The 14,777-nt window shown below is 44.2% G+C and overlaps 1 protein-coding gene across 3 annotated transcripts in view; it reads right to left on the reverse strand.

Annotated features, from left to right (window-relative positions):
• Positions 1-349: 349 nt before the first annotated feature.
• PDILT (protein disulfide isomerase like, testis expressed) overlaps positions 350-14,777 on the reverse strand; it is a 45,708-nt gene continuing 31,280 nt past the window's right edge. The window contains exons 6-12 of one of the 3 annotated variants that reach the window (XM_054454173.2): positions 14,174-14,284; positions 13,964-14,089; positions 10,607-10,804; positions 6,584-6,704; positions 3,581-3,759; positions 1,745-1,834; positions 350-744 (exon numbers count right to left, since the gene is read on the reverse strand). In XM_054454173.2, the coding sequence (XP_054310148.2) occupies positions 499-744; positions 1,745-1,834; positions 3,581-3,759; positions 6,584-6,704; positions 10,607-10,804; positions 13,964-14,089; positions 14,174-14,284 (1,071 nt within the window). In that variant the 3' untranslated portion in view covers positions 350-498. Of the gene's footprint in view, positions 745-1,744; positions 1,835-2,927; positions 3,151-3,580; positions 3,760-6,583; positions 6,705-10,606; positions 10,805-13,963; positions 14,090-14,173; positions 14,285-14,777 lie in introns of those variants that run through there. The other 2 variants (XR_008494638.2, XM_054454174.2) reach the window with 2 other exon arrangements.

Genomic DNA, 14,777 nt, shown 5'->3' on the forward strand with positions numbered 1-14,777 from the left:
ACCAAACTCTGGGGACACCTAACCCGGTAGGAGATGGTAGCATAGTGGTTCAGTGCACAGTCTTTGGAGTGTGATTGCTTGGGATTGGTTGCATCTCAACAGCTTTCTACCTGTGTGATCCTGACTGGTTGCTTAACCTCTCTGTGCCTCAGTTTTTCCCATCTATAAAATGGGGATAAGGAACACTAGCTCAGTGATGGTGTGAGAACTAGATGAATGCCGAGCATGTTGCACACACTCATTGAATGTTGCTACTGTGGCTTCCCTTGCAGTCCTGTCTGAATTCTAGGTCAAACAGTTCTTCTAAGACAGCACCAACCAGGAAAAAGAGGTCATGAGTAAAACAGAGCCAAGGACACTCAGAGGCTTTATTATCCACCCCTACCCCTGCCCCACCTACCCTACCACAATGATATATGCTTTTATTGGAATCAATCCATTCAGAAAATGATGCCAGGATCTGGAAAATGAGCATCTCTTTTCCTGGTATTGGAGAAGCTAAAGTTCTTCCTTGACTTTTGGTTTCTTCTTTTGCGCTGGAGGTCCCTTTGGCTTAGCCACCACCACCACCTCCTCAGATGTTTTTTTCTTCCCAGCGGGCTCTTCCAGCTTGGATACATATTTGGTCATGTTCTCCAGCTCAGGCGACTGCTGTTCAGGTAACTCTTTCTTCATCATAGGCACCTCCTTTTCCTCAGCTAGCACATCCTCTTCTGTCACTTCATTTTTCTCAATAGACAATAGCTATGAAAGAAAAGGTGGAAGGAAGAAGGGAGGGAGGAAAGAAAGGGAGAAAGAAATAAAGAGGCAACAAATATGTGACCGTTGTGGTTGTAATAGTCAAGTCTACTTTTTCTGAAAGTGCCCAGACAGAATCAGTCTTCGGACTGCAGGGTTTTCATAGATGCTAAAGATCCGTTTGGTTTCAGTGGTAAAGTGCCCAACTGTGGTTTCACCCTTCAGGTAAGAGGACCTTTGGGGGAACCACAGGTTCTAAGTCTATAGATGTGGCTCCTGCACCACTAGCTCCAGGACTGGACAGGTGACCAGTCTTAGCTAATGAGATCTCTGTCCAGGACATTTTCTGGGACATCTAAGAAGTAGATGCTTGCTTTCTAAACTGGGAGGATGTTAGTTTGGAGCTGTGGTGTAATCTTTGAACTTTTATGGGGAAATGACTACTTGAGAGTGAAACCAACATAGAGGAAAACAGAGATGGGAAGACAGAAAGCAAGTCTGGGTTCCGGATCCACCCACACCTGATGTTCTCTACCAGTTATATGGGATAAATTCCCATTGTTGCTTAAAGCAGAGTAGTGTCTGAAATTTCCAGTGGAAGTCTTAATTAATACAGATGGCACCGTCCAGCAGAGGGCCTCACTGAGGCATGGCTAGGGGAGAAAGGGGACTGTGGTCCCATGCATCAGGAGAGTAATGCCAGAGGGCAGAATCCCACCAAGACATCTGATCAGTCCCAGGGGAGTGGCCCAAGGCAAGGAGTTATGTGTTACTTCAGAGCCTTAGTCTTTCTAGATGTTTCTAAAGTTTGCCATTTCTGCTTCCCATAGTAAGTGGCTTTGAAATAAAGGTGACTAGTAGAGTGACCCAAACTGGATGGTTCTCCATCCATCCTCAACCATCTCCCAAGATTACGGAACTCCAGGCATACTCTTTTGTCATCCATTGAGTTTCTAGGGATTCTGTGTGGGACAGAATAATCCAGAGTGTTTCTGTTGCCCCTTACCTCATCCTCATCCTCAATCTTAGTTTTGATGTGGCTTTCCAGGAAGTCAGAGAAGCCCTTCAGGGTATGTTCTCCTTTATACAGGACAGCCTAGGACGAAAATGGAACAGGGTCAGGATGGGATCTTCCCGCAGAGATGCTCGAGGATTGCTATCTAGGTAAACCCAGGGTCAAATTCCTAACAACCCCGGGTATGCTATGCAGGTTCCCTAACCTCTCTTAGCCTCCAGTGCCATGGCTCCAAGGGAAGGATAATAAAAATGCCTCTGACATAGAGTTGTTATGTAGTGGATCAAAGCATGGACTGTAAAACCACACAGCAAAGCCTTAAACTTTGGCTGCATTACTGCAGTGTGGTCTGCTTATTTAATTTCTCTGACTCACTTTTCCTATCTCTAATATGGAGACAAAATAGTACCTACCTCGTAGGGTTGTTATAAGGATTAAATGAGGTAAGGTATGTGAAGTATTGAAAACAGCGCCTGGTTCATGATGAGCACTATAGGTGTTTGTTATTATTATTATTATTATTATACTATCATAGCGACAATAATAAGAGGAAGAATAGTTCTTTTCAGAAACATCTGGCACATGGTCAGTGCTCTGTTATCACAAGTTCCCTTTCCTCTTTTTTTTTTTTTTGATAAGGAATCTTGCTCTGTCACCATCCTAGAGTGGTGGCGTGATCTCAGCTCACTGCAACCTCTGCCTCCTGGGTTCAAGTGATTCCCTTGCCTCAGCCTCCTGAGTAGCTGGGACTACAGGCATGCGCCACCACGCCCAGCTAATTTTATATTTTCAGTAGAGACGGGGTTTCACCGTGTTGGCTAGGATGGTCTGGATCTCTTGACCTGTGATCCAACTGCCTCAGCCTCCAACGTAATGAGATTACAGGCGTTGAGACGCCACGCCCGACCCCCTTTCCTCTTTAGGAAAGTTCAGAAGCTGCTTAATGGCCACGGGTCACCTAAGCTTCTTTTCAGATAATTTGAGATTATGACCTTAGCCTCATCCTCTCAGCCCAGCCTCAGTTACACAACTCCCCGACATGCATCCTCTGCAGTGCAGACTGAGCAAAGAGTGGGTCACAATGGAATCTTGCCACAGTGCTGGGGTCACCCTTCCGCCCACCTCTTTGTTCAGACCACAATTCCTACCTGTAGTACACAGTCCCTCCTCTAACCTGATTTAAGTCCCCACCATTCTCCAGAGTCCTGGGTCTGCATGGAGACTTGCAGCCATATCTGCCCTCCAGAATCTCTTCCTCCCCCTTGGTGTCAATTGCATTCATCCATACTCTTCTAAGGAGCAGGAACCTGGGCTCACATTTCTTTGACTGATGCTCTTTCCCATGCATGGACGTGGCATGGAGTGTGGGTTGTATCAACACTGGTTACGGGTGATGACTGTAATTCCAAGGTGGAAATGACATTGTTTGTCTCTAGCATGTATTTTTGCCTTCACCTGGTAATACCCCACATCCAATATTCTCATGGAGATTCCTCCCACCTTATTTCATATAGTTAGGGTAGAGCTCAGCCCCAATACTAGCAGGAACCATATAAACAAGGCCTGCCCATCAAAATACCCACATCCACTTGGCCACAGTGATTGGGTCAGGGATATGCAAGCTACACCCAATGATAGTGAGTCTCAGGACTTTGGTGCAAACTACTGTAAAATATTCTTTGAACTTGAATGTGAGAGGATGGATAGTGGCTGCAGCTGAGAATAAAACTGGTTTGGTAGAAAGCGCAGCTGGAGGTAGGGAGAAACTGAGTCCCTGATAATAACATAACATTGTTTTCAGCCATGTGCATCCCAAGAGCCCCTCACTTGTTGAGAGTTGCTGGGGAACAGCCTGAAGAATGGGTACCGGTCCAGGTACATCAGCTGAATGTCATTTGCAGTGACGTCGATCTTGGCAATGATAATTGTGGAGTGGTTTTGATACTTTCTGCCCAATTCCTCCAACAGTGGGAACAGCATCTTGCACTTTTTAGCCCAGGGTGCATCTGGAAGAGAAGGACCATGGCTCAGGCTCACATTGATGAAGATCCAGAAAGCTGGCGCCACCCTACACATGGCATCACTGTGTTCCACTTGTGGTCCTGCTGTTTTGCCAATTGCACTCCCTCTTTCTTTTAATCATATATTAGGTTATTTTTACATTTCAGCCATAGTACCCAATTGTTATTCAATAAATTAGAAAAAAATAGCTTTGGCTGGGTGCAGTGGCTCACACCTGTAATCCCAGCACTTTGGGAGGCTGACGCGGGTGGATCACAAGGTCAGGAATTCGAGATCAGCCTGACCAACATGGTGAAACCCCATCTCTACTAAAAATGCAAAAATTAGCCGAGCATGGTGGCGTGCGCCTGTAATCCCAGCTACTCGGTAGGCTGAGGCAGGAGAATCGCTTGAACCCAGGAGGTGGAGGTTGCAATGAGCCGAGATTGCGCCACTGCACTGGAGCCTGGGTGACAGAGAGAGACTCCATCTCAAAAAGATAAAAAAAAAAGAAAAGAAAGAAAGAAAAAGAAAAAGGAAACAAAAAGAAAAAATAGTTAGCCCTCTTCCACCTAAATACTAACACTTTTAGTGTGTTCATGTTTTCTTCTATTTTTTTGTTTTGCTTTTTAGAGGCAAGGTCTTGCTATGTTGCCCAGGTTAGGCTCAAACTCAAACTCCTGGGCTCAAGATATCCTTCCATCTCAGCTTCCTGAGTTGCTGGAACTACAGGCTTGTGCCACTGTGCCCAGCTTGCTTTTTTTCTTTTTTTCAAATTCCTTTCTTTTAACATAGTATTCCACTCTAGAAGAAGAAGAAAGCCAAGAACAATATTTATGCTAGATGACTTTAATGTTCTGCCAAAAAGTGTGTGTGTGTTTCTGTGTATATGTGTGTGTGTGTGTGTGTGCATATGTGTTATAGCACAGGGGTTTTTCACAATAGAGGTTTGGGAACTTGTCCAAAGCTATGCAGTAATTGCACTTTTCAAACCAGAGTAATTAAGCAGAAGAAGTGGGGTTTAAAGACAGGCTGCTTTGACCTGTGACCACTATACCACAGGTAGGGATTAATATAACATAACATATATATATTATGTTACGTTATGCCATGTCATTTATATGTAATTACATGTCATGTCATTATACATATATAATTCAGTGGAGAAGAACATCCCCAAGAAGTGTGACAGGTATAATTACTCTTGGACAGGGGACACTGAACTTTCTTGTGGACAGTTCTTTGGTCTTTGAGTGTGGTCCAGGCTCCTGGGCCTCTGGAAACCAGAGACCAGCTCCAACCCAAGGGAAAGCAAATCTTACCTGCTTTCTTTCTACTAGAGCTCAAAGCTCAGTTTCTGGCTCTGTAAGAGAAATGGCCTCAAAAGCCCCCAGACACAACTTGGATGATCATACCCCATTTATAAGCCAAGTGTCTCCATGGCCATCCCCCCTGCCTGCAGCATCTCTGGCAGCCCCCACTGAGCACTCAGCGGGTCCTGAGTCAGAACAGGAGGGGGCATAATGGCTACAGCCCCAGGGGGCCAATCCCGTGGCCCTTCTTCCAAGAAAATGAAGCTGCTTTTGCCTTTTATCAAAATGAAATAGACAGTCTTATAATTCTGGGTGTGATGTAACAACAGAACAGCTGCACCTAGCCTCTCATTGAAAGGCAGCGGATCTTGGTGATTCAGCCACAGACCTTAAGCACCTCACTCTGTGAATAAGAGTCCCTTTCAGACTGATTGTAAAAGGCCTGCATGATGCAGTGTAGCCCTTGTCTTACCCTCCAGAAAGTAATAGCACCAGAGCTTGTGTTAAACTTCTTGTCTTGCTACTTGCTGTGTGACCTAGGGTAAGATCATTAACCTCTCTGAGGTGGGGTTCCCTGATCTGTGACATGGGGGAAACCACCATACCTTCCTCATAAACTTGTTACACAGCTCATTAGAGCAGGTGTGTCAACAGCAAACTCATGCTTGACTCACTCATTGTAAGGGCTTATTAAATGTTAAAATAAAAGAAATCTCTGAAGGAACTTCAGTATCACCTTTCTCTGTGTCTCAGGGTGGGAGAGAACATCTCTGGCTTTGTCTCCCACGTGCAAATCAGAAACAATGGGAAAATGGCAATAGTCCTTAGGTGAGCCCTGGAAGTAACTATAATAATAGGAATAACAACTACAGTAGCAATTGTCACTTTTCAAGTGCTTACAATATGCCAGATGCTGTGCTAAGTGCTGTACATGGAGGATTGGGGTCCCCACTTCCTGTGGGCCATTTGATAAGTCATCTAAAGCCAGAAGCAAAGAAATCCTGTACAGCAGTTAGGAGTGTAGGTGCTGAAGTCAGATGCCTAAGTTCAAATCCCAGTTCCAGCACTTACTTGCTGCAAGATAATGGAAAAATGTCTTCACCTCCCTGAGACCCTATTTAGTCATCTGCAAAGTCAGAGCAATAAAAGTAGCTACTTTCAAAAGGATGTCGTAAGGATTAAATGAGATAATGTATGCAATGGCTTAGAATAAAGCCCAATATACTACAGCATCCAAGCAAATATTGTCAGCCATGAGCATTATTGTTTTTACAAACAGCCATAGGCCTGGGTTATGTGGAAGGCATTGCATACATTCCAATAATTACATTTCTGGGGGACAGAGTTGCATTGTTCCTGATAGCATCTTGAGTCGATCTCTTTGGGTATCTGAAGACCATCCTTGGCATGGTGCATTGATGGGTTTTAGAGATTTCAGTGCCCAACAATTCAGGAGAAACACTTGAAACATAATTTTGGAACCTGCTGCCTCCGAACCCCTCTTGGAGGTACTTACAGAACATCACAAACACGTCCTTTTCTTTGTCAAAGACAACTATGTTGAAGTTCTTCCCCACGAGCTGCTTAACCAGTCCCTGGTCCCAGTATTTTGGAATCTCTTCACTGGATTGATGTTTCTAGGAAGCACATTTGAGAGAATCTTCAGAAAGAGATTCGAAGTTGTGGGGCTCCCCACCCTGATTGGAAGCCACTAAAGGTTTTCTCATATTTTTTTCACAAGAGCCATAGGAAAGGGTTTGAAATACTGAGATGGATCATGAGCTTGATGTCAACCCCGGATGATTCAGGGCAATTTGGGGTCAGGGGACTGAGGAGCAGACAAAGCTTCAAATTGGGATGGATTCTCAGATTTTATAAAAAGAAGATTTAAGCCAGACGTGGTGGCTGACACCTGTAATCGCAGCACTTTGGGAGGCCGAGGCGGGTGGATCATGAAGCCAGGAGTTCGAGACCAGCCTGGCTAACATGGTGAAACCTCGTCTCTACTAAAAAAAGAAAAAATACAAATATTAGCTGGGTATGGTGGCATGCACCTGTAATCCCAGCTACTCAGGAGGCTGAGGCAAGAGAATTGCTTGAACCCAGGAGGCGGAGGTTGCAGTGAGCAGAGATTGTGCTACTGCATGCCAGGCTGGTTGACAGAGTAAGATTTTGTCTCCAAAAAAAAAAAAAAAAAAATTAGTTGTCCTCAATTACTCTAAGAATCAAGATCAAGACCATTTACATGACCTGTAAAACCTTGATCACACTTTGATTGGTTCCTACAATAAAGGAAGTCTTCTCTTTTCTTTCCTTAGCCATGTTGGTCTTCAGCTTATCCAAATGGCCAACCTTCCTCCCAGCTCAGGCCTTTGTTAATGCTGCTCCCTCTGGCTGACAGGCCTCCCCACTCCTGATTCCTACCCTCCCTTCTGCATCTGGGTAACTCAAAATGTATGCCTCAGAATGACCCAAGGGAGGACTTCCTTAACCCTCCCCTGTTTAGATGAAGACTTGCTGCCATAAATTCTCATAATGCTCAGCACTTTTTCTTGAGTCACTTATTCACATTTACTATTTATACTTATTTTTCTAATTATTTGATTAATGTGTCTCTACCATAATAGATGGAATGTCATAAGAGATTTTTCTTTCCTCGCCATTGAGTATCCACGGCCTGGTGCATAGTAGATCCTCATAAATGTTTTGCAAATGAACGAACAAAAAATGAGCTCAGCTTTTGCTTCTCTTTGAAGTAAGTGTTGGAAATCTCAAAACATATTTTTTATCTACAACCATTGCCTCCTGAATGTCTCCTGAATCCACATCCTTTCCTCCATCTGCGCGGTTACTGACCAAATCCAGGTAGCCTCCATCTCTCATCTTGATTGCCAGAAGAGCCTCCAGATGTTCTCCCCTCCGTCTCCTCCCAATCCTCCCACACCTTTATTCTCTATAAGCAGGGCTCTATTTTTACCATGCAAATCTGGCTTCTATCATTGCTCTTAGGAAATCAAATTCCCTTTTCTTTCTTTCTTTCTTTCTTTCTTTCTTTCTTTCTTTCTTTCTTCTTTCTTTCTTTCTTTCTTTTCTCTCTCTCTCTCTCTCTCTTTCTTTCTTTCTTTCTTTTTTTGAGACAGAGTCTCGCTCTGTCACCCAGGCTGGAATGCAGTGGCGGGATCTGGGCTCACTGCAACCTCCACCTCCTGGGTTGAAGCGATTCTCCTGCCTCAGCCTCCTGAGTAGCTGGGACTACAGGTACGTGCCACCATGCCAGGCTAATGTTTTGTATTTTTTGTAGAGACAAGGTTTCACCATGTTGGCCCTTGCTGTGCAGCCTCTGTCTGGCTCACAGCCTCTTCTTCCACAGTGTCCTCCCTCACCGCACCCCCTCCAGCCTCTGGAAAGCACTTAAAGATTCTTTCAATGGGAGCACATATGGGGCAGCCATGGGGCGTGGGAGATAGATAGAAAATGGTGACAAATGTGGGGAATTGGGAATGGCTCAGATCAGGTGGATCTCATAGATATTGTAGAGGATGCCCATCTCTGCTCTAACAGCATAAGAAGACATGTTGGCCTTTGAGAGGGAGACAGACACCACCTCAGGTCTAACTGCAAGGAAGAGACAGAAGATGGGTAGTATTCCAGGTAGGATTTTAGATGTGGTGATGGAAAGTGGAAAGTGAGGAGGCCCCCAATGTGAAGACATCTATTTTCTTAGGGATCTAGGGGTAGATTACTCGGCTGAGAGTGAGTGGGAATGGGATATGAGGAGAGACAGACTCTGAGATATAAAAATGAACACACTAACTGAAATTTCCATATGGATGCCTGGACATTTTTCAGACTCCATGGGAGGCTGGTTTGCAATGCCATGAAGCCAGTCACCCTCGTGGTGATGTTGGTCTGGAAGTAGGGAAGTTAAGGGGGTTCAACCAGAGTTGGAACTTGCCTGGTGAGTACTATGGGGTGTAGAGGAGGTGGAAGGTGGAGGGGATAAAGGAGTTAAGGGAATCATCATCAGAGCAATAAATGATGGAATGCAAGTTCACAGAGGGGGCACTAAAGAGAAATGGGATCGGGAGGTTGGGGGCAATGAGAAGGATGAGGAATTGTAGCCACGTGTGTCCTGGAGGGAAAAATCAGGCATTGGGAGGTACTGCAATCTCCGGGTTGTGGGCATGGAGCAGGGAGCTGACATGGCATGGACACATCAGCTACTGGAGAAGAGAGACCAGGGTTGTGGACATTGACATCTCTGGAAATGATGGTAGAGTTGGGGCTTAGGGAAAGGCTGCCATCAGGAGCCTAAGTCCTCAGAGAGTGAAGGGAGATAGTCAGAGGGCAGCAATAAGGGGGTGGGAGCACAGGGTCAAAAAGCATGGGATCCAAGGCATCTGGGGTTTCTGAAGATGAAAGAAGGAAAATGGGTTGGAAGTGGAAAGAAGGACAGCAGCCTCACCGCTTGGCCTATGAAAATGCTGTGCACACGAGACAGCTTCCACAGAGAAGGCTACAGGGGCAGCTGTGTCTCTGGGAGAATGGACAAAAGGCAGTAGAAGACTCAGGTAAGGGGACCATCATTTGGGTCTGTCTGGAGTCTCGATTTACTTCTATTGTTCCAGATTTTTTTAGGGCAGTGGTGGTGGACAGGGTCTTCCTCTGTGGCCCAGGCTGGAGTGCAGTGGTGTGATCGTAGCTCACTGTAGCCTTGATCTCTAGGCTCAAGCAATGCTCCTGCCTCAGCCTCCTAAGTAGCTGAGACTACAGATGCACACCATTACACCTGGCTAATTTTAAAATTTTTTGTCAAGATGGGATCTTGCTATGTTGGCCAGGCTGGTCTCAAACTCCTGGGCTCAAGTGATCCTCTCGCCTCAGCCTTGCAAAGTGGTGGGATTACAGGCATGAACCACTGCACCTGGCCCATTCCAGAATCCTTTACTCCCATAATGTCCCAATTTGGAAAATAAATAATATGGTTACCTTACTCAGCAGAGTAGCTGTGGAGACATAGACAAGTGGGTGACTACATGTTCCATGTGTTTCTGCAGCCTCTCCTCCCAGTCAGCGAAATAGACTAGGCCCCTTCTAACCGCATCCAACCAAAAGGTCCCTAAAGCTTTTAAGGCTACATCCTGATTGCCCTGTGGCTCCATCCCCCCTCTCCTCCTCAAAGCAAGCATCTACTCTTGGACCAAGTAGATCTTTCACATTGGAGGTGATAGGAGAAGAAGAGCCTCCTTTCAGAGTGCAAGTTAACCCTACTAGGTGCCTGCATTTCTATTGTGAATTCCTGCAAAGGAAATGCCTCCACTTTACAACTAAGAATAAGTGGAGGAATTAAAGGCTTGGGATAGGTCAGAAGTTGGATAGATTTGAGGTGGGGAGATGGGGGATTTCCCCACATTGAGCCACAAAGTTGATCTTTATTCTGCCTCCACATACAGGTGAGGAGAATTATCAAAGCCAGCAGAATTATGAGAAGGAGATGATTTTGAGGTTCTGGATAAACCTTGTCCAAGAAAAAACCTACCGTGGCATTTTTACTCAGGAAGCTGCGGCCAAATTTCTTGAGGTTTTCGTAGGTTATGTCATCAGAAGGCATTTTGTACCTGGTGTCAGAGCTCAAGTTTAGGATTTGGACAGATGGGATATCGACCTCTGTGACCCGGAAGTACTCGAAGACATGTCCATTTCTGGGTTCGTCTGCATCCACAAGGATGAAAAGGATCTGCCAAAGAAAACAAAACCCTTGTCTCTGGATCCTTTGCCAATGGAGAAAAACTGCTGAAAGGCTGTGGACTAAGGGGATGCACATGGTGGGGTCTACGGAGCACCTCTGCAAAACGTAACAAAGGCAGGTGCAGCTCTGCACCGAAATGTATGGCAGGCAGTAGCCACCAGCCTGGCTTCAGCCTCCTTGTGCTGTGCTCCATCCACACAGTTTCAGGAGGTCAGGAAGCCCTGAGTTTTCATTCTGTTTCAAACAGTTTCATCAGTTTCCTGATCTGTAAAATAATTATCATAATGCCTATCTTAGGGTTGCTGTGAGAATTAAACAGAATTAAACAACCCTATCATAGGGTTGCTGTGAGAATTAAACAGGACAATGTATGGAAAGGCTTAGTTCAGGGACTGGCAGGTAGAAAGTGTTCAATACATGACAATTCTTATTATTTTTTATTTGAATAATTATTATTCAAAATTATTCTATCAAGGAAATTCATGACTTCATTCACTCATTCATTAAACAAACATTCATGGAGTGTCTACTATGTGTGAGCCATTTTACTAAGCACTGAGGACAAAACCCTGCCCAAAGCAGACAAAATCCCTGCCCTCAAGGAGCTTCTGTTCTAGTGGAGAAGACAGATAACAAATGAGTGAATGAACTTACAAAGCCAAACAGCAATGAGTGCCAGTTTGACAATAAAACAGGGCAATGTGATAGAGAGTAACTGCCCAGATGGGTTAAGGTAGGGGCTCAGGATTACATAGGGTGGTCAAGAGGAGAACCTGAGGAGGTCACATTTCAGCTGGGACATAGTTGATAGCAACAAGTCATGGAACAGTATTCTGGGTGGTGGAAACTGCCAGTGCAAAGGCCTGAAGACAAAACAAACACTTAGAGAGCTTAGAGTGTTCTGGGAATAGACAACAAAGGTCAGTGTGGCTTTGTCAGAGGTGTTTAAACCAGAGCAACTTCATCTTGTATAGAGGCTGGGTAAAATGAGGCTGAGACCTACGGGGCTCCTTTCCCAGACGGTTTAGGTATTCTTAGTCACAGAATGAGATAGGAGGTCGGCACAAGATACAGGTCATAAAGACCTTGCTGATAAAACAGGTTGCAGTAAAGAAGCCACCCCAAACCCACCAAAACCGAGATGGTGACGAGAGTGACCTCTGGACATCCTCACTGCTACACTCCCACCAGCACCATGACAGTTTACAAATGCCATGGCAATGTCAGGAAGTTACCCTATATGGTCTAAAAAGGGGAAGCATGAATAATCCACTCCTTGTTTAGCATATAATCAAGAAATAACCATAAAAATGGCAACCAGCCGCCCTCGGGGCTGCTCTGTCTATGGAGTAGCCATTCTTTTATTCCTGTACTTTCCTAATAAACTTGCTTTCACTTTATGGACTGGCCCTCAATTCTTTCTTACACGAGATCCAAGAACCCTCTCTTAGGGTCTGGATCGGGATCCCTTTCCAGTAACAGCTTCAGCACCATGAGGGAGAGAGACAAAGGAGACAAGGTCAGAGACTGTCGAAGATGAGGTCAGAGGTCCAGTAAGGAGCTTGGGTTTAGTCTGAATATAATGGTGGGCCACTGAAGGATGGTAAGCTAGAAAGTGACATGATAATAATTTTGAGAAGGTCATTCTGGTTGCAGAGAAGAAGCAAAAGTGGAAGTAGGGAGATGAGTTAGAGGCCACCGCAGCCACCTAGGGTCAGATACTTGCAGTTCATTCATTCATCAGAAGATTAAAGGCCTCACTGTGTGCTCCTCTTCTAGGTGCCAGGGAAATTGAAAAACACAGCAAACATATTAAAACAATCCTTGTGTACTTTCAATAAATATTTGCTACCTTCTGTTGACACTGGAGCACAGAGGTGAACAAGATAAGAGGTGCAATCTGTTGAAACAGTATTAATTCAACTGTTTAGCATTGGCTGTGAAATGGATCACAGTCTATAAACGGCATTTGGGGAATTCACTAGGGTGACTGAAACTAGAACTTCGTCTTCTGATGTAAGCTAAAATAAATACCAGGAAGATTAAAGAGTTAAAAAAAAATGGAAGAAAATAATGGCTAAGCATTGACTACTATAAAATAGGAGAAACAGAGAAAAAGCAATCAGGTTGCAATCAATTTAACTATATCCAAAAACTTAGAGTAAAATTGGAAAAAAAAAAAAAGACCCCGAAGAAATATATTTAACAAGAGGAATTATTTCTGTGATTCGAACCATCTTTTTTGAAAATAATGTGGTGGAATGTAGCATGACCATTACATGTGTTATACTCTAGTGGCTTTCTTTATTTTAGGTTACAAAGTTCTCAATTTTTAAATTTAATTTCAGACTATTTTTTTTTCAAAAGAGAAGAAAAACTCTGCCATGATTATACTTCCTATAAAGATGAAGAGACAAATTAATCAAATAGCTTCCATAGTTCCGGTACTTCTAACTACCTTAAATACAGGAATAGCTCTTAGGGGAAACATTTGTTTCTAACAGTGATGATGATGATAATAAAAAGCACCATTGATTGTAAAGCTTACTGCTTTACATATATATTTTCTAATTCTTACTACAACTGTCCATTTCATACATGAGGAGACCTCAATATGGGGTTAAGAAACTCACCTAAGACAGTGTAGTTTGCCAGAGAAAGAGAATTTGAACTTGGGTCTGCACAATGTTAAAGCCCAGAATCTTAGGAATTACTTGCCAGACAATCTGTGCTGCTCCCCACCTTCAGGCTTTCATAGTCCTTGACCTCAGAGAGCAGTGGTCTTTCCTGTCCCCACCTCCAGGCCAAATGATACCACTCTTAGTGTATGGAGTCCACTTAGTGGTCCATCAAAAAAGCAGGCAAACCTTCATGTTCTCAGAGTAGGCTTATTACAAAGAAGAGTGAAGAAGTGTAGATTTGCCATGGAAGAGACACTGGGCAGGAAGAATGGAGAAGGCATATTTAAAATTAAATAGTAAATGATATGTGGCATTGACATGCAAATCAGAAAACTGACAGGCCATTGCACATGCCAATCTTTCCTGATTCAATTTATAATAAGCAGGGCAGGCAAATGGGCTCAGGGGCTGCAGGTCTTGGATCCTCATCCAGGAGTCCCAAAGAGCAATGGCGCACTCTACAAACCTTGTTTTGGAATTCCTTCGACGCCAGCTTATAATGCTGAATTATGATACCATACGACTCGGAGCTTTTGGAGACAAAGAGCAGCATGTGATTCATGATGTGCAACTCGTAAATCAGATCCTTATTCTGAAATGACCGGGAAAATATGTCATCCCAAGCACACACAGTGGCCCCAGCTCCCCTTCCTCCGGGGACCCTTTACTCACTGACCTCAGTGTTGTATTCGATCACAAAATCTGTAAGGTGCTGTTTTATGACACGATTGAGTTCCTGTTTGTTGGTACTGTCATTAATAAGCTCTTGGCGGTTCACAATTTTTCCCTTGGACAAAAGGAGAAACATATTGGAGGACGGTAGCTTTCATGATATAGCCACTTAATAAATATAAATAGCACAATTTTCTCCTTGGATAAAAGGAAAGCACTGAGGAATGGTATCAGGTGTAGTCTGTAATCTAGGTAGTTAATAACTAGGAGGGGCTGGCCAGATTAGTCGGTGGGTAGAACTGGGTAGGTGACAGCCATGAAAATCTCAGATCTATGGCAGGCCACAAGGAGTGTAATTGACTTAATGGCCCCAGCCGTTGTCATGCTGTGTAATCCATCAAATATTAAAATATCTGTGCCAAGGCTGAGCAATTTCTCACATACTGCTCCAACTAATGATTGACGGCTCATTCATATTAAGACAAACCCAGTCCCAGGAGATTCAGGACTTCTCTGATAGGTGTTAAATCAAGTTTAGCATAAAGCTGCCTCCTTACATGTTTTAAGTTCAGCCTAAACTTTTCTCTATACGTAGTGAACTATAACCT

The sequence above is a fragment of the Pongo pygmaeus genome, chromosome 18 (assembly GCF_028885625.2).
Source record: "Pongo pygmaeus isolate AG05252 chromosome 18, NHGRI_mPonPyg2-v2.0_pri, whole genome shotgun sequence".
In the NCBI taxonomy this organism is placed as follows: Eukaryota; Metazoa; Chordata; class Mammalia; order Primates; family Hominidae; genus Pongo; species Pongo pygmaeus.